The sequence below is a fragment of the Diadema setosum genome, chromosome 7 (assembly GCF_964275005.1).
Source record: "Diadema setosum chromosome 7, eeDiaSeto1, whole genome shotgun sequence".
Lineage (NCBI taxonomy): Eukaryota > Metazoa > Echinodermata > Echinoidea > Diadematoida > Diadematidae > Diadema > Diadema setosum.
This window is the reverse complement of record NC_092691.1, coordinates 29140485-29159581: the sequence shown is the minus strand read 5'-3', so window position 1 is coordinate 29159581 and position 19097 is coordinate 29140485. Positions and strand designations below refer to the sequence as shown.

At 41.6% G+C, this 19097-nt stretch overlaps 1 protein-coding gene across 1 annotated transcript in view; it reads left to right on the top strand.

The window, feature by feature from the left end:
* Positions 1–18502, top strand: part of LOC140230555 (potassium/sodium hyperpolarization-activated cyclic nucleotide-gated channel 2-like) — a 57121-nt gene extending 38619 nt beyond the window's left edge. The window contains exons 2-9 of the mRNA XM_072310699.1: positions 1781–1976; positions 3140–3370; positions 6297–6446; positions 9934–10152; positions 11230–11376; positions 14333–14576; positions 16072–16336; positions 17260–18502. Coding sequence (XP_072166800.1) covers positions 1781–1976; positions 3140–3370; positions 6297–6446; positions 9934–10152; positions 11230–11376; positions 14333–14576; positions 16072–16336; positions 17260–17470 — 1663 coding nt within the window. The 3' untranslated portion in view covers positions 17471–18502. The remainder of the gene's footprint in view (positions 1–1780; positions 1977–3139; positions 3371–6296; positions 6447–9933; positions 10153–11229; positions 11377–14332; positions 14577–16071; positions 16337–17259) is intronic.
* Positions 18503–19097: the final 595 nt, after the last annotated feature.

Sequence of the window (19097 nt, the reverse complement as noted above, 5' to 3'; positions counted from 1 at the left end):
GTAAAACATTTCGATTAAAAAAAAAAAATCACTTTACAAAACTACGAAAGCGGAGTCACGGCTGTAGCGGCTGTCACGCTGTTAAGTTGTTGACTGCTCTTCAAAAGGTCCTATCTCCACCTTTTCACCTTTCCACAGAGCCCATGACATCGACATCACACATCGCTTTTTACCATCACTCCGTCTGACTTTGCAATGAATTAGGCCTTTCTAGACATCGCAAGGCTTTTACAACCGATGCTCTAGATGGCAGTGCGTCCTTCGCAGGAGCTTGAAAGAGATTGTCCAATGAACCTTGCCGTCACCCTTTAATGCCGATAGATGGAGTGAGTTACAGTGAGCCGGTATTCGGGACAGCTGAAATATATCTTGGGCAATGACAAAGATCGATATTTTAACGGGGCACACTCCTTCCAAGCTGGTTTCTTTTTCACTCCACGCCGCGCCGAAGACATCCATAGCTGGGTGTCGGTTAAATATTTATTTCTTCCATTATTTCGTCCTTAGAGTCCATCATCTGTCATTCTTTACTTCCTGCTTATCATTGTTCGTTTTTATTTATATTTTTGGGGCTGATTGTCTAATGGCTAATGCGTATCACATCATCATAATCATAAGATGGAACTTGAATGTCCTCTTGTACCCTCATTATTTTTAATTGTTTTGTATATATTGTGAATAAAAGTTGCTGTATCGAAAAAGCGATGAAGACCGCAATGGTAATTATATGATAAGAATCAGGGTGATAATAACAACAAGGATGTGATTATTTACTCGTGGTATACAAACCCGCACCGCTGTAACTTCATCAGACATACTTATGGATGGATATTTATGTTTGGCTCGTTGAGAGACAAGGCAATAAGAGATGAGGTTTAGAGCTCTTTATTGCTAAACTGCTAACCATATAGGGTCGTATTCTTTCTGTGAATGATGCTCGTTATCTAGGTATACCCTAATGTAAAGGGCTAAGAGTCATCATCAAATATGCACGCCTTACGATCAATACAGGGACAGTGACGTCTTCAGCTTCGAACATTGTCAGGGATCTGTACGTACATTTATTACCTCATGTACCTTCAAAGGGAGGGAAGGAGTGGTGGCGGGTGGGGGGGGGGGGGGAGGAGAGAAGGGGAGATGGGTCTCGAGTAGAGTCACCTCATGTCAGTTACCATTTGAAAAGACTGCTCGTGTGCTGCGCATTTTTCAACAACGTTCTTCTGAGGCGCTCTGAATGAATATGAAATTAAAGGAGCTGATTCATTCTTACTTCTCCAGGCGTCGATTCAACTGATACACAATTGGCAGATATATGTATATGATCTATAGATATGTTCATTTTTTGTACGTGTGCGCTTGTGTGTATGTACTTTACATTTGATGTAAACAAATATGATGCGTATCTGTTTCGTATGCATATATATATATATATATATATATATATATATACTATATATATATATATTCATTTATATATAAATTTATATGGATATATTACATGCTACAGGGGTAGATGTAAAAAAGTACTCGCATTTATAAATGTGTAGAAGAAAAATGATAACTGTATTGTACTTAACAATTTCCTTATTCCTTCATTCTCACATTTCTTTTTTTTTTTCTTGTTCACATATTACTCGAGAGTTTAGAGATCTTAGAGAGATGAACTACCACTTGTGTTGATACCCTACAAGCCAATTCAACGTCATTAAATGGCGTTATGTTATACCTATAGTAACTGCAAACCGATTCTCTTGTCGCTCGATCTTGTGGTCGCGTACAGGTTCTACTGGGATTTGCTGATGCTCCTCCTCATCATGGCCAACGTCATCCTCCTCCCCGTTGTCATCTCGTTCTTCCACAACAAGGATATGAGCCACGGATGGATAATCTTCAACTGCTTCTCCGACACCTTCTTCATTCTCGACGTCATTTGTAACTTCCGCACCGGCATTATGAACCCCAAATCCGCCGAACAGGTACGGCCAGACAAGCTGACAGATGCCCATTGATCACATTAGGGTCTGTGTGTCTTGAAAGGTTTTCCTTGTGTACTTATATATATGTTGCGTGTGCATGTGTGTGTGTGTGTGTGTGTGTGTGTGCGTGTGCGTGTGTGTGTGTTAATGCGTAAACAGAAGGGGTGCGTGTCACCAGTCCGACACCTACGAGTCATATACCCCACGAGTCATGCAGCCCATGAGTCAGACACTACGCAAACAAGGCCCATGATTACGACACTAGGCAAAAAAGGCCCATGATTCCGACATTCATTATATTACAGGACTTTAATGTATGTGTCGGTCTCGTAGGCCTTTCTTGTCTTTAGTGTTAGGCTTGTGGCCCTTTTGCTGACTGTCGGACTGATGGGCCTTTTGCCTAGTGTCGAGCTCGTGGGCTGTAAAAGACTCGTGGACCTTTTTCAATGTTGAACTCGTGGGCCGTGTGACTCATGGGTGTCGGGATCGTGGGATGACCTGGCCTGCAGAAAGGTTCGTCGTGCTCTTTATGTATTATGAACTTTTAAAGACTATTATGTGGTGTGTGTTTGCTTGTGTGCCAAGTGTGTGTGTGTGTGTGTGTGTGTGTGTGTGTGTGTGTTAACAACATGTGTTGTCAAGAGGGTGATGCCATTGCGTTTCGATCATTACTCTGGCCACCTGCCCTTCCTTTCTCTCGTCTCCCGTAGAGAGTGCACTAAAAAAGAAAATTGTCTTCGACATCTTTTTATTTTCTTTTATCCAGATCTTAGACTACTGTGACGAATAGTATTGCAAGCACGATAACACTACGCCCTATACAGATGAAAAGTAGAAAAGAAAGCTACTGGTGATTAACTGGATGATGAAAAGGTAGAAGATAAGAGAGAAAGAGAAACAAACCTTGACGAAATACCTTTGCGAATACTGAACTGTTACTGGTACTATTGAAAAATAGTACTAACTTGGATTTATCCGGAAATCAATATCCTTGCATGAATTCAAGTAAGAACGAACAGCAAAATTCAGCTGCATAGAAGTTATGAAGCATTTTAGGACTGTCCAAAATCTTTTTCGGTTAGTTGACAAAATTTGGTCAAAGTTGACAAAAGTTGGTCAAATTTCGCGAAACTTTTTTTCATGGCTTTTACCCAATTCTGTAGGTAATCTTGATTCCTGGTCAAATCGCCCGTCACTATCTCCGCTCGTGGTTCATCCTCGATCTCGTGTCTTCCATCCCCATGGACTACATCTTCCTCCTGGTCGGGGGCCGCAACCACCGCCTCTATGAGGTCTCGAGGGCCCTACGCATCCTCCGCTTCGCCAAGCTCCTAAGTCTCCTACGCCTTCTCCGACTTTCCCGCCTCATGCGATTCGTTAGTCAGTGGGAGCAGGTAGGCTGCATTTCATTGTAGGTGTATGCATGTATGGGGTTGTGTATTGACTTGAGTGTACGTCATGATTGTGTGGTGTGGTGTGTTGTGTGTGTGTGCTGTTAATGAGGGGTTTTTATGGGGGGGGGGGGGTCGCCGTCTTTATCAGTGGGCTTATGTTCGGCGGCGGTGTGTTGTGTGTGTGTTTAGTGTGTACCTTTGTGTGAGTAAGGTTACACAGATACATGAACAATATTGTACTAGTATGTTTTTGATAGATGTGTTGAGTGTATGCTGTGTGTTCGTGGTTTTGTGTGTGTGTGTATTATGCATGTTGTGTGAATGCATGTGTGTACATCGTTTGTGTAAACAACTTTAGATTGTATTTGTATAATAATAATAATAATAAGGTCTTATTTATCCAGGGTAGCCTCTTCAGTGTTGCCACTGCTCTACCAGAGGGCCCTGCCATTATTATTACCCCAGCGTTGCCAGGTACCCATTTATACACCTGGGTCGAGAGGGTGGTGGGTAAAAACATCTTGTCCAAGAACGTAAGCACTGGGCGGGAATCGAACTCGGGTCCTCCGATCGGGAGTCGAGAGTCTTATCCACTATGCCACAGCGCCCCCATCTTATATGTATCGTGTACATGATAACATGTAGGTGATTGTGTAACATGGTGGATATCCTTACGATTTCTCCCTTGTTACCTATGGTGCCAAAGTCAGATTTTTGGCGTAACCGTGTTTTATCGTCCGCCCATATTCATTTTATGGTTTTACCCTATATCGAGGGTACTGAATCCGAATCTGGGTGATGCAACTCTTGCATTCTTGAGGATTTTTAGCATGATCAAGATGGCCACCAAAATGTGACATTTTAGCCCATGTTTCAAATGTTACAAATCTCCTCGTAAACAATGAAAAATGATGTGTTTTAACCTATTTCGAGGGTGCTGAATCCGAACCTGGTTGCTGCAACGTTTCCGCCCAGTAAGATTTTGAAATATTCAAGATGGACGCCAAGATAACTGCCAAAATGGCCGTGGGACGTGACTCTTGTAGTCTTACTTTTTATGCCAGCGCTCTGTCCTGCCTTAAGTGGGGAGCGAATGAATATGGGCAGAAAGCCTGGACACTAAACGGTGCATGGTTTTCTTAAGTAATCCATATAGAAAATCCAGCTTGGATTATCTATTGTCCACTCCGGTCTTTTGAACTTTAATCCTCGACCATGCTTAAAGAATACTCGGTGTCCAAAGTTCCTTTTCAACGACGGGTAAGGTCTACCAACAGGTATAATGAATCCGTCATCACTAATCACAACCTGTTGTATACAAAATCACTGGAACGCGCAGATTGTGGTTTCGAGCTGGTCAATTCTTTTTGATGTAGCTATATCGTGGGCACTTGATCGGGACAATTTGGGTTTTGTCTTCACAGGCAAGTCTTTTTCACATCATCCTATACTTAATGTGATTGTACTACTGGACACTGTCCTCTCTAGATTTTAGAGAAAGCGGCTGGCAAGAAAAGTCTAGGCCATTTGGGGATCATTCATGCAGAACACCCAAAGTCAATATAAGAGATGCAACCACCGGATGGTCGGGCGGAATTCTCCCTGGTGGTCGCCATGAGTGGACGCGCCACACAAGCCCCCCACGCAACCGAGGACACACTCACACACATCACCACCACCACCATCATTATCACCCAGACCAACCCATCACCACCACCACCATGATCCGAACAAAGCCAGTAGGACGACACGCAGAGTATCAGCGGACACCCACACACTCACATATTGCTCACTGTACACTCTTAACCCATGCAAGCACAGCAGACTCACCCATCCACTCAATATTTCACCCCCTATACACTCACATATTGCTCACTTTACATTCTTAACTGTTCCGCATTTTGCTATCTTCACAACAAAATCAACATTATCTAGAGCATGGATTTACTGACTTGACAAATTCGTTCAATTGAAATGTAAATTGAATACAAGTGATTTGTTTTCATTTTATTCACTTTTTATAACGTTCCATAATCCTCAATTAAAATTTTCAACTTGGGACAGCCAATCAATTTGAATATCTCAGAGCCTCAGAATCTCAGAATTTACCCTCAAAAAGGATAAATTCATCGCTTCAATTTTCACCATTATATAAAGAAATATGAAGGAATTTCAAATACTGGCGCCATTTTGGCGGCCCTCTTATTGGTGACCAGTTCGTCGTCCATCTTGAATACCTTAATACGTTCAAGAGTGAAAGAGCTGCATCATCCAGATTCAGATTCAGCACCCGCAATGTAGGATTAAACCATTGAATCATTTTCAGTTTCCACTGTTTATAAGGAAACATCTTACGGGAATTACAGTTTTGGGCGGCCATTTTGAATATCTCAAGACCCTCAGGGATGCAAAAGTTGCATCCGGGATCCGATTCAGCACCCTCGAAATAGGGTAAAACCATTTAAAACATTGGGCAGACGGTGAAACAAACTTCAGCCTCGGGATAACTTGTATACAAGCTTAAGATCATTACGGTTCAGGTATTATCAGTGTATCAAAGTGATGAAAAAAAAAACATCGACAGTTCTAGGCATGTTATTGTTTCCCAAGTCATCAGGGATAGTAAGACGTGTTGAGGAGCTTCTTTTAAAAAGAACACGGACAGATTTTGTTTCACGCGTTCTTTGTTCACGTTAGCCTTGAGAGAGTGCACAGCTTGATTAATTCAGAGAGGATTCATACATAATGGACTGAATTCATTGACCTACCGACACGCCTCGGTGAGTGTTAGCTCGGTTTATCACTGTCCCCCTACAGAGGTCTTAGTGACCACCGTGCTATCTGAAAAGGCGCGAAAATGGCATCTAAGATTCATGCGTAAACCACACAAGGCGCTTTGATTATTATCACTTTTTGACACATACAGGCGTTCAACGTGGCCAATGCTGTCATCCGAATCTGTAACCTGGTTTGTATGATGCTTCTTATTGGCCACTGGAACGGCTGCCTTCAGTACCTCGTACCGATGCTGCAGAACTACCCCGACCAATCATGGGTCGCCATCAACGGTCTTGAGGTAAGTCACATGACCAATATTTTCATTTGTTTCCACATGCAGGGAGTTCCAGGGGAAATTTTGTTAGATAAATCAAGTATGATCACATTGAATAATTTTAGAAATCGTAGCATTGTATTTTGTCATACCTGCTACTTCTACATCTTCTTTAGACAGCACCAGATCACTTGAAGAACAATAATATCTTTACCCTCAACTTTTCTTTCTGAAACTACAGCGCTTTGTGACTTTCGTATGAGATGGAACCATTTCGAAAGTTCAAAGACAAGAGTTAGTTAAATCCTTCCATATGCATATCACACGCTGCCATTAAAAGAAAAAAAAAATAAATGTGAAACACCTTACTGCAGTTTCCCTCCTGTATAGCATGCCACAAAAAGAAGAATAAATAAAATAAATTGAAATAGTCTGTAAAGTGAATTGAAAGTCGGAACAAGTCTGAAATATGCTATTAAAATCATGACGCTATTATCATTACTATTATTAGTGGGGATGATTTAAAGTATCGTCATTTACACTATAAGAAAAATAGGTTCAACTTTGCACCATTACCACTGTCACATCATGGATTGAGAGCACCTTTACGGGTGCAACTTTGCACCTTTCAGAGCAGTGTCACAGTACGAGCACCTTTGAAGGCGCAAAGTTGAACCTATGTTTTTAGAATTCCTACGATTTGCATGGTACTAATTTGTAATAGATGACATGGTCGGTTGGTCCCAGGCGTGATAGCCATGACAACCAATATGACAATGTGAAGTACTGTGTAGCCACAGTGTGCCTTTATTAACATTACATATATTATGATAGAAACCGAAATGCCACCGTCTGCTGAACGATGTATATACGTGCACTCAAATCCCCTCAGAGTATGGGAGACAAAGCATGTCATAAGGAGTTTGACTTGCTCTTGACAATGTGTACAATAACATCGCATCTCTCCCTTTAGGTGGAACATGGACAGGATTTTATCCATATCCATACAAGTTGGCCTGTTGAGTAAACGTTTCGGACATCAAGAATGAAAGGACGATGTTCAGTGAAACGAACCAAGATTTCCCGCTTATTACTGCGGGACATAAACCGTAGTCAAAATGACTTCTGTGGTGGTTCATGTTATTGCCTTGACCAGATCTGACTAACTCTGCGATGTCTTGGCATGTTTGTAACTCTGTCGGTAGGGACGGTATACCTCCCGGTGGTGGGAAAACAGAGTATCGGTGTAATGCCATGACACTCATTTCCCTCGTGCTATTTGTACATAGAAGGCAATCTCGAATAGATCATTTACTGAAATGTTAAACACACAGCAATATAATGCACTACACAATAACGATAATTTGTTAATGTGCAGATACTTACGGTATCCACTGCAATCATCTTACACCTAGTATTTTAAATCTCCCTACCCGAACTTCAGTGCAACAGACGATTTTATCGTAACGGCGGTAATTACTGCATGATTATCAAATCATATGTCGTGTGTTTTGAAGAAGATCTGGTCATGCCCTTTAATTAGTCGTGACTTTGTATCTCCCTGGAAAAAAATCAAGGTACAGTTCTAAGCCTACTGAAAGTGCGATATTTTCGAGGCTATTGAGGATTTTCCATGAACAGATGGTTTGAATGGAGCATCTCTCGCGAAAAGGCAAAGTAGAATCCCGCGGCAGCTTTCTGTTTAATACGTCCTCGGACATTCCTTGCGAGTGAGTTTGTATGGACGATCGGAAATCATCTCACGTGTCAGGCAGCATTCAATTGTGTCAAAACCTCTCGATGATATCACTTAAGGCAGTCCTGCGAGGAAAGTTTACATATCATGTTCGCCGCGAGCCCAAATGGAGCAGGAACCGCCCGTCTCCCGCGATAAACAGGCGGTTGATTGATGAAATGCGGAGCACGCTCCTCTGCTCCTTCTGACAGGGTGGCATAATATCACCGTCCCAAGAGCATGTGGAATATAAAAGCCTGCATTTTAGGTCGCTTTTATTGGTTTACTTTTTCATCGTTATTCTTTTTTTTTTTTTGCTTGCTGTAAGCCCGTAGAAGAAAGCCGTCTCCGATGAATCAGCGAAGCCCAGACAAAGTTCGTGATCGCTGCGGATGCTGAGCATATTTGGAGCCTCCAGTAAATGCAAACACCCCGTTCCTCGCGCGGCTACGAACAATGATCAGTCCCAAAACAGATGTTGACTTTGCCAACTTTCACTAGACGCGGGCAAAGGGTTAAGCTTTTATGTGTTTTTCCCCCTCTCTCAAGCTTTTGCATGATTGTCTGCAAGGAGACAGACAATGCATTCCTGATCCAGTTCACTCGGTAAATGTCAGGTCGGTTAAATATAGGACAAATGGTGAGGACAAGCAAAAGAAGATGATGAATTAAAAGAGGTGGTGATCTTATTGAGTGCGTCAGGACAATCATCATCATCGTCGTCCCCATCTTCCTCCTCCTCATCGTCGTTCCCATTCTCCTCATCATTATCATGGACAGCTAAGGAAGAATGCAGCATGGGATCAGCTGGAGATGACTGGCTTTAAGTCTTGGCGCCACTGGATGGGACGCGGGTTGTTTTCCCTGACATGTCCTCAACATGGAGACATACACAATGATACACTTTTTTTTTTCTCAAATTATGTCGTCTATGATATTCTATTACTATTAGTCATGCAAAGGAAGCTCATGATAGATTTTAGACTTTATGCGTGCCTGCCAGTATACAGTCACTGCCATGTCGTTACTCGACCGCTTTGTGTATTGGTTGTATCCGGAAAGCGGTTTATTCATCGATGCAATGTGCATCCCTGGGTTGTATTACGCACGGCTGGTCCATTTGGTGACGCTTGTGTGATCTGGGTATACTTGCATTGTGACGCGTTTCTTGTGCCCTGAGCATTTCACTTGAATGAAGCGCTCACGTGAAAGATCATTTCATTATGTGGACGACATCAGCATACCCCCCCCCCCCAAAAAAAAGACAATGTGATCAAAGCTATTCATTTCATACATCTATTCGTTGATTTTCTTACACAACAGAAGTGTGTCACACCCCTAAGAAACAACAGACAAACAAACAAACACAACATTAAAGAATAACTCAAATATTGATGTGCATAACAAACCACCGAACTTAATACATTATAGCCTTCTATATGATTTCACTGTGCATACGCACACACAGATCACCTGCTTGATCAGTCTACACTCAAATGTCTATCAATGTATTAACAATTCTTCTGTATCAATCCGTTTCCTGTTTACTGTCATTACCTTTCTCATTATTTTCTTATATATGTTTCTTATACTCTAAAATATTAAGCAAAATAAAATGCTCAAACAACAATTTTTTCTCATATACAATAATGCAAACACACACACAAAAAAAAAACACACACGTACAATGCACATAGAGAATTTTGTTACTTTTGTTAATTATTATGCGCTTTATAAATGTGAATTATTATCATCATACCTACTACGCACACGCAGAATGCCCATTGGTGGGAACAGTACACATGGGCTCTCTTCAAGGCGCTATCACACATGCTATGCATCGGCTACGGCAAGTTCCCTCCGCAGAGCATCACCGACGTTTGGCTGACCATCGTCAGTATGGTTTCTGGCGCCACGTGCTTTGCCCTCTTCATCGGTCACGCCACCAACCTCATCCAATCAATGGATTCGTCCAGCCGACAGTACCGGGAGAAGGTTAGCAAACAAGAGCCTCTTTCATAAACGCGTAATACACATTTACCAGATTCAGTCAATCTAGTCAGAAGCTGTTGTTAGCCTGAGAACTAGGCCCATGACGTTATGCTGTCTCTATAATTCTCGGTCATTCCTCCACTTCACCATATGGTCTTAGCAGGCGCAAGGGAGCCTAAGTCAGCCAAATTTACGCACACACTAAGTAATCCTTCTTTGATGTTCTATAATGCATAAAAATACAAAAATGTCACATAAAACATTGTCTCATGTCACTCCATCAACGAGGCGCTTTGTCGCCCATTACCCGTCTTGTTTGATCAACGCTGCATCTACACATTGTATCTTGTCAAAAGTGAACAATGCCTTTCAATTTGAAACGTTCAATAGAAAATCATCCGTGGAAAATCAAGGGCTCAGATTTAATCTTGATTTCGGAAAGGTTATGATGTAAAAACAAATATCAATATATAAAACAGTATACTAATAATAAACTCGTAATCACTTAAAGCATCGTAGACTGTACAACCTTCTCAAAGCCAATGATAAAGTAGGCCTGCCTATGATTCACAGAAATTAATCATTCGTGACATACGAATGGAAATATAAGCACTATATATATATACTATATATATATATATATATATATATATATATATATATATATATATATATATATATTCAAAACTTAAGCTTTGAGATTTGGTTATAATGGTATCTTATCAACTCGAAATCAATTGTTTTGCGATCTCAAACCTGGTTAGGACATAATCTGCATTATAACGTTTTAGAGTCTCGGGTGCTTCCACGATGATTAAAAAAAAATCACAGAAATAGAGAAATCGGTTTTCCCCATAAATGTCACGGACAACAACTACAGAACGATATGAGAAGCAAAATGATGACCCATTAGAACACACGCATGGCGAAGATTAAAAACCATACAGTTTCCACCAGAAATTGTGTTTATTCTGACAATACCAACATGGCAGGAGAGGACGATATCAAGGAGTTGTTACAGAAAAGCAAAAGTATCATTTATTCCATTATTTTTTTTCTCTCTCCTTTTTCTCTTCACAGATAAAACAAGTCGAAGAGTACATGCAGTATCGCAAACTACCCTCAAATCTTCGCAACAAAATCCTCGACTACTACGAATATCGGTACCGCGGCAAGATGTTCGACGAAAAACACATCTTTCAAGAAGTGTCAGAAAGTATACGACAGGTGAGCCCTTTTTTAAAGCAGTTGTCATGGTTGTCTGTCTTCACAATGTAAAGCGTGAAGTGTTTCGTAATCATTATGCTTTGAGACGGGCAAGACCATAATACACTAACCCCAACTCCGCACTAACCCTTAATAATACAATGATTCGACCCCATTTTGAGTACTGTAACACAATCTGGATGAAACCAGATTCTGGTAACATAAAAACACTTCAGATACCTCAGAACAGAGCCTTGCGACCTGTTCTGAAAGTGGATTACGTCACAATAGGCAAGATTTGACTACCTCAATGCCAAAGTGAAAAAATACCTTGTTGTTTTCATTTATAAATTCTTGATAATTTCCTACACGATTTTCTGACTTGTCAAGTTAACACAAAAGTAACTATCTGGAATGTTATTTTCTTTGCTCAATTTTTCATCCAGAAACAAAGTAGAACAAAGTGGTCCTAATAAAAGATGGGTCCCACCTTTTATCAGGACCTCTATGTTTTTGGATATCTCAGTCATTTCAAAATCAATTTTCATCAAATAAACTTTGAATTCCTCTTAGAATTGAATGTTCTTTCATTTTTGATAAGTAGTTTCTCATCTCACAAAATAGTTGGAAACCTAAAGCTATTAAGTAATTAAGCTAGAGTTTTCACTTTATCTTATGAAACACTGTAACAATTGAAGTAAGAATTAAGTTAAAGAGATACTGCGTCAAACCGCAGTATGTGATTTCTGGGACCTGACTGGTTAGAAAATTATTATTATGGTTAAGCTTTTGAATTCTGTGATGTGCTAAGTAATTGCTATGCCACTGAACAAGACATTGAACATTTATCAGACAAGCTGCTGTGAAAATACCTTTAATGTGAAATATTTGTGATGAAACTTTGCGTTCAAAAAAAAAAAAATGTGTTCGTAATATAAAAGTCTATTGGTACATTGAATCTGAAGAGAGTTTGAGAAGTCCAGTTGCTTTGTCACGAAAGACGAAACATCATGGTTCCTTTTCTTGACTTTCATTCCTCTGTGGACTTTACTCCCTCGTCTTTTTGAAGTTTTGGGGAACCGTTCTTAGTCTGTTATAGATCGTTGATCACTTTCACTTATTGGATATCTACAGTGTTGTACGACCTTTTGGCAATGGAGGGAAAACGCGGGGGCGACGCAGTAACGCTTCCCATCCAGCTCGTTGCCATGACAACTGGCGCTGAATTTATGTAGGCTCGTCTGACGTCCTCTTCCAATCTCATGCATTCCGTCGTCACAAGAGCTCATTCGGAGGAGCGTTCTCCGAAAACCAAAAAAACCTCTCGTACGCTCCGCTAAATGCTTGCCGAGATTCCACCGCCGCCTCCTCTGTATTTTTTCCCTCCCCTCCGCGTTTTGTGTTTTTCACGCCGGCGCAGGTGTGTCGGAAGTTCATTCAACATTGGCATTGCAGCCTCCAACTGCAAGGGGACGGGAAAAAGGGACAAAATAACAGCGGCTGCTCCGAACATAATTAGACCTGTAAATGCAGTGTGACTTCCCACACATACAAATCCTTGACATTTGATATACGGGCTTGTCACTTTTGCTTCTGCTAAAGATAGGCTCATGCCGGCTATCCGTGCTGTAGTATTCAGTCCTTTGAGGCACACACAACTGATCGATACTTCAGCAGGCTCAGAGAAAATATCACTCTCAGCGGTGTTTTCCCTCGCACAGCTTCTAAGTCTCTCGCGAGACGTTAAAAAGTGCGGTTTACATGTTATTCTATAGCTGATGAGACACCTTTTTTTTTTTTCTAAAGGGCGCCATCACATGTGAATTATTATTCTTTCACACATTGCAGCAAACACGTTGCAGGCACGGGACTTTGCGCTGAGGGATTCTTTCGCAAGTTGAACATACAATGTTGAACGAAAGTGCGGTGTACAATTGATTTGATGTCACAGTTGAAATTTACGAGCGGACCAAAAAACAAAAACAAAGACAAAAACAAAAACCCCCACATTCTGACAACAACCTAACACCTCAGCGAGGTAACGCTTCTCGGAAAGGCGAATTCTCAAATGAACTTTACAAACTAGTGCGGGCTGTCTCTGGTCGAGGATTGTCCTCGATCCTGACAGGACAAATGCTCAATTTTAATAGTGGATATTTGGGCTTATTACCCCGCGTTGGTTCCAAAGATGTTATCAGAAAGTTCTCGGTAGATTAAAAAAAAATCCTTCTCTAGCATAATGTCACTCTAAAACTCAAGTGACGCTCCCATGCAGTTTGTGTAACACTCCACTAAATTTTCTCTTGTTGAGGATCGTGGGCACATGTTTCTCGTCATCAATGACCTTCAACAGAGAGCAAAATTTAAACAGCATTCTTGACATTCCTCAATCACCAAAACCATGTCTTTTCTTTTGTCGACGGTATCATATGAAGTGTTGAGGGAAACCATGCAAACATGGTTGTGAACACACAACGACACAGCCGCACACACACAGGCAAACACACAAGCCCCACGACTCCCACTTCACACTGCAGTTGTCAGAGGAAAATTATTTGCAGGATTATTATTATTTTAGTTGCATTGCACCTCGCCGTCTGATGCCACGCCATTTACAAGGGCTTTAATGCTGCCTTCCAAAGTTGGTCATTCTGAAAGACAAATACAAACAACAAAGGCAAACAAGGACATTATGTATACTTACAAACATATCCACACGCCAACACATACACAGACAAAGATATTGTGGCTCCATGGAAAAGCCACGGACCTTCAAGCTTGAGGTGTTCGGTTCGAATCCGTTGACAGCCCAAAGATAATGCATTCGTAGAGTATCCTATTCCCAGTGACTTGTCCAAGGAAGGAAACTTAAGCCGTCGGCCCCTGGGTTGTTTGCTTATAAACATTTAATTGCTTCCCAACTGGCCATGTCAATAATCCAAAATTCAACTCGGACACGTTCTGATTCCGTTTGTAGGATGTCGCCAACTATAACTGTCGCGACCTCGTGGCCTCCGTCCCCTTCTTCGTCGGCGCAGACGGGAACTTCGTCACCCGCGTGGTCACGCTGCTCGAGTTTGAGGTCTTTCAGCCTGGCGACATCGTCATCCAAGAGGGCACTTTCGGCGATCGCATGTTTTTCATCCAGCAGGGCATCGTCGACATCGTTATGTCTGACGGCGTGATCGCTACCTCGCTCAGCGACGGATCGTATTTTGGTGGTGAGCATTAGACGCCATATCATAACTTATTAGTACCCACAAAATATTAAACAATAGTACATTTTAATCTGTTTTCCTATTTAAACAAAATATACGGCACTCCATGGATAGTCAAGTCGTATGCCAGAGTGGTTACATTTCTCATGGGCAGTCTGCAAAACACCCTTTAATGTTTTTTTTGTCCCCGCCGAACGAGTTCGAGCAGGGGACTATGAAACGGGCTCCGTACGTGTGTGTGTCCGTGTGTCCGTCCGTGCGTCCGTCCGTGCGTCCGTGTGTCCGTGCGTCCGTGTGTGATCAAAATGTTCAAAATGCTACTCCTTCGCCATTTCTAACCCGATTTTGATTCTGTTTGCTTTATATGATAGCACTACATAGGAGCTTTGAAACTTCTATACAGAATTTCAGTTGTGACCTTTGACCTTGACCTTTGACCTATATTGTACATTTTGCTTCAAAATGCTACTCCTTCGCCATTTGTAACCCGATTTCGATTCCGTTTGCTTTATATGATGGCACTAGGTGAGGGCTTCAAAACTTCTACACAGAATTTTGACCTTTGACTTCTTTGACCTTTGACCTTGATTTTTGACCTATATTGTACTTTTTTGCTACAAAATGCTACTCCTTCGCCATTTGTAACCCGATTTCAATTCCGTTTGCTTCATGTGATGGCACTAGGTGAGGGCTTCAAAACTTCTACACGGAATTTTGACCTTTGACTTCTTTGACCTTTGACCTTGATTTTTTACCTATATTGTACTTTTTTGCTACCAAATGCTACTCCTTCGCCATTTGTAACCCGATTTCGATTCCGTTTGCTTTAAGTGATGGCACTAGGTGAGGGCTTCAAAACTTCTACACAGAATTTTGACCTTTGACTTCTTTGACCTTTGACCTTGATTTTTGACCTGTATTGTACATTTTGCTACCAAATGCTACTCCTTCGCCATTTCTAACCCGATTTCGATTCCGTTTGCTTTATGTGATGGCACTAGGTGAGGGCTTCAAAACTTCTACACAGAATTTTGACCTTTGACTTCTTTGACCTTTGACCTTGATTTTTTTACCTATATTGTACATTGGCTACAAAATGCTACTCCTTCGTCATTTCTAACCCGATTTCGATTCCGTTTGCTTTATGTGATGGCACTAGGTGAGGGCTTCAAAACTTCTACATAGAATTTTGACCCTTGACTTCTTTCACCTTTGACCTTGATGTTTTTACCTATATTGTACATTTTGCTACTAAATGCTACTTCCGGCGGGGACATATTTTACGCACCGCGTAATTTCTACTTTTCCTTGTTTTTTTTTTTTCAGTCATGGCACTTCACTTGCGTGCTCTTTGGCAAAATAAAAAACTGATAGTTTGTATATTGACTTCTCACCAGTTGGTTGCCCAGTCTGTTCCTGTTCTTACGATTCTGTGTTTCTTTTCCACTGAGATTTGTTTCGCTGCATGTTCATTCGTTTTTCTGAACCATCGACGCAGAAATTTGTTTGCTGACGCGCGAACGGCGCGTGGCGTCCGTCAAGTGCGAGACGTACTGCTCGCTCTTCTCGCTGTCCGTCAACCACTTCAACCGCGTGCTCGAGGAGTTCCCCGCCATGCGGAAGACGATGGAGGAGATAGCGGTGCGACGGCTGACGCGGATCGGCAAGGAGTCCAGCATGCTGAAGACACATCTTCAGAGCCCGACCATCAGGGACACGCTGCCTCTTTTCCCTCTTCCGCCAGAGACGCCGTCTTTCGTCAGGTGAGCAGTGTGGCCTAGTGGTTTAGACCCGGGGACACTCAATTATAGGGTCCCTGGTTCGATCTTCCCAGCAGCAGTGATCGTAATACCCTTAGGCGAGGTGTTGCATCCTCATTACCTTGTCGTTCGGAGTGGACTTACAACTGTCTATCCTGTTAGTACTTGCATATGCATTTGATTCTTTCAATAACGTTGGCATGATGTTTGCATACAATGTAATTGTAGGATGATGATCCTCGTATTTACAATTGCTTCCCTAGCGACCACGTATATATATATAAAAAAAAATAAATCCAAAACATCGAAGTCATGATCAGTCACGATTCGGCAAATCGTGCTGCACAGCGCGTGCAGACATTGTGCGCTGTGCAGTTCTCCAATGCCGATTCTTTCTGCATGACACAGTATCATTTCCCTAGCCTTCGAACGACTTGAGAGCTTCAGTGGCTTAATGGATGAGAATACAGACGGTTGATCTCAAGGGCCCCAGATCTTTTCCCTTAGCGGTGATGGCCTTAACATCGTCATGACACTTTCTCCCTACCTTGTCCTTTGGAGGGAACCCAAAGTCACCGCCCCGATGATTGTTTGTTTATAAGCATTTCATTTGCTTCCTCAGTGACCACGCAAATTAGAACCAAGCTCAAATATAATCTTTCGAAAATAACTAACACCATTAATGATATCCAGACTTTCACGTTACATCTTCAAGAAAACCATATGATACTAGTACTGTAATATTGTTTGAGAAAGAAGTATGAAAAAGCATTTTATGTCATAACGAACAATGCTCACCATGTAGGCTCTGATCAAATCAACCCAATTAAATACAAATCTTTTTCGCAGTCATACAATTGCAGTTCAATATTGAATTGATAGCTATCATGCAATCCTTTGTTCTTCTTATTTCCAAATGCCAACAGCGACGTCGGTTCCAAAAACCATTTCTTCGATGACGAAGACGACATCGTGAACAACGTCCACACTCGGGTCGACGTCGAGCACGGCGGATCGCACGAAAACGTAATTGCAATCATGGACGGCAGCCTGACAGACCTCACCGTCGAGAACGAACTCTACTCGCAACGGTCGTCAGCGAAGCGCAAAAAACATCAACAAACTACCGAGCTCTAGAGACTCCATGGGCGAAATTGATGCCCCGATATTTGGTTTCTATAGAGCAAGATGTGATATATATATATCTAAATGGCAATACAAAGATTGGGAATTTCATTCCAGTATAATGATTACTATTTTGATGGTAGCATTTAATGAACGTTGTGCAGATGTATCGGAAGCCAATTGATGTCATATTTTTGCCAAAAAGGAGCAAGTAAGATTTCAGATGCAGAGAGTCACACCTCATTGTGTGAGAACAACAAAAGTAGAAAGGGGTTTGATATCATTTTCACATCTGAACTGAAATGTTTCATCTTTTTTTATATATCGAACGCATCGTAGTGGCACCTAGTACTCTCCAATAATTCACTGTCAACAGACAGTCAAAATCATGTGGATGTAAAACTATATTTAATGCCTTGAGATTTAGCGTAGCTCATTAAGCCATTACGATTCACTTTGATCTACCAAATGATTTCATGACCTAGCACCCTGACGACGTTAAAAACCCTCCACACGATATGATAAGACAACCCTCGCTTTGGCCTCGCTGCGAGGTGCAGCGTATGATTATTTTATCCATGGCCAAAGTATGCATCACATGCTCATAATCACTCAACAGCACGTATTCATGGCTGGGAGTGACGCCACGGGCTGAATAATGTATAGAACCATTTCCTCGCTGTTTTATTTTTACCCTTAATACGTGCAATAAAATTTCTGTCACAAAAAAGCCAGGAAATGAATGAGTGAACCTTCGAAATGCTTCCCGTCGTCTGTCAAAATCATCTGCCACGATCCTCGCTCTTTAACGATCTCGCTCTCGCACTCTTTGACGTATTACGGCTCGTAATGTGAATTCACTGTGACACCTGGTGCTCATCAGCCATTGCTTTGAGGGCCATGATATACCAGCACGATCATTCAATCAAAGATTTCTTAGCTCGTTTAATCACCTAGATTTTTACATAATTTATGTAAAAATTACGATCTTTCGCAAATATATGAGAGTGAACAGGAGAAAGGCTGGTTTGAGAGCGATTAAATGACAGTTCGTTTGTGCATACCGATGCGATGTATGTTGATTTCAAGTTGTCCTCTTTTTTTCTTATGTCAAGAGAAACAAGAAGAAACGTGGTAGTCTCAGATAAGACATAAAATGGATGTCCCTTGTGTAGTAGAGTCACGACCCACACACTCACGTATAAGTCAGAACCCGCTTCATATAATCATTGCAAAAAAGCAGGGTGCATAACCCGGTGAAGAAGTCCTCCCAGAGTACTCACAACTGGACCTGATGAATTGAAGACCAGGCAGTGTATCTGAATATGGGCTTTCCAGTCGGTTTGTTATGGGGGAAATGAAAACAAACAAACAAAATGACTTATTGGAAAAGGCGCATTCGTATGAAATCGTCCCGTGTTACAGACATGAATCAAAAGGGCCGATGGTGGCGCTGTGATATACAGAATTATCCAGTCGTGCCAGTGGCCACTGGTGGCACAGGATGGGACACATCGGTGTACACACCAACCCTGGTGAGCCTTTCTTGTATATCTGAGAAAAAAAAAAACATAGAGCTGTGTAAATACAGCTCTATGGAACAAAATCAAATCTGAGTGGGATCAGTGGAGAGTGTCTT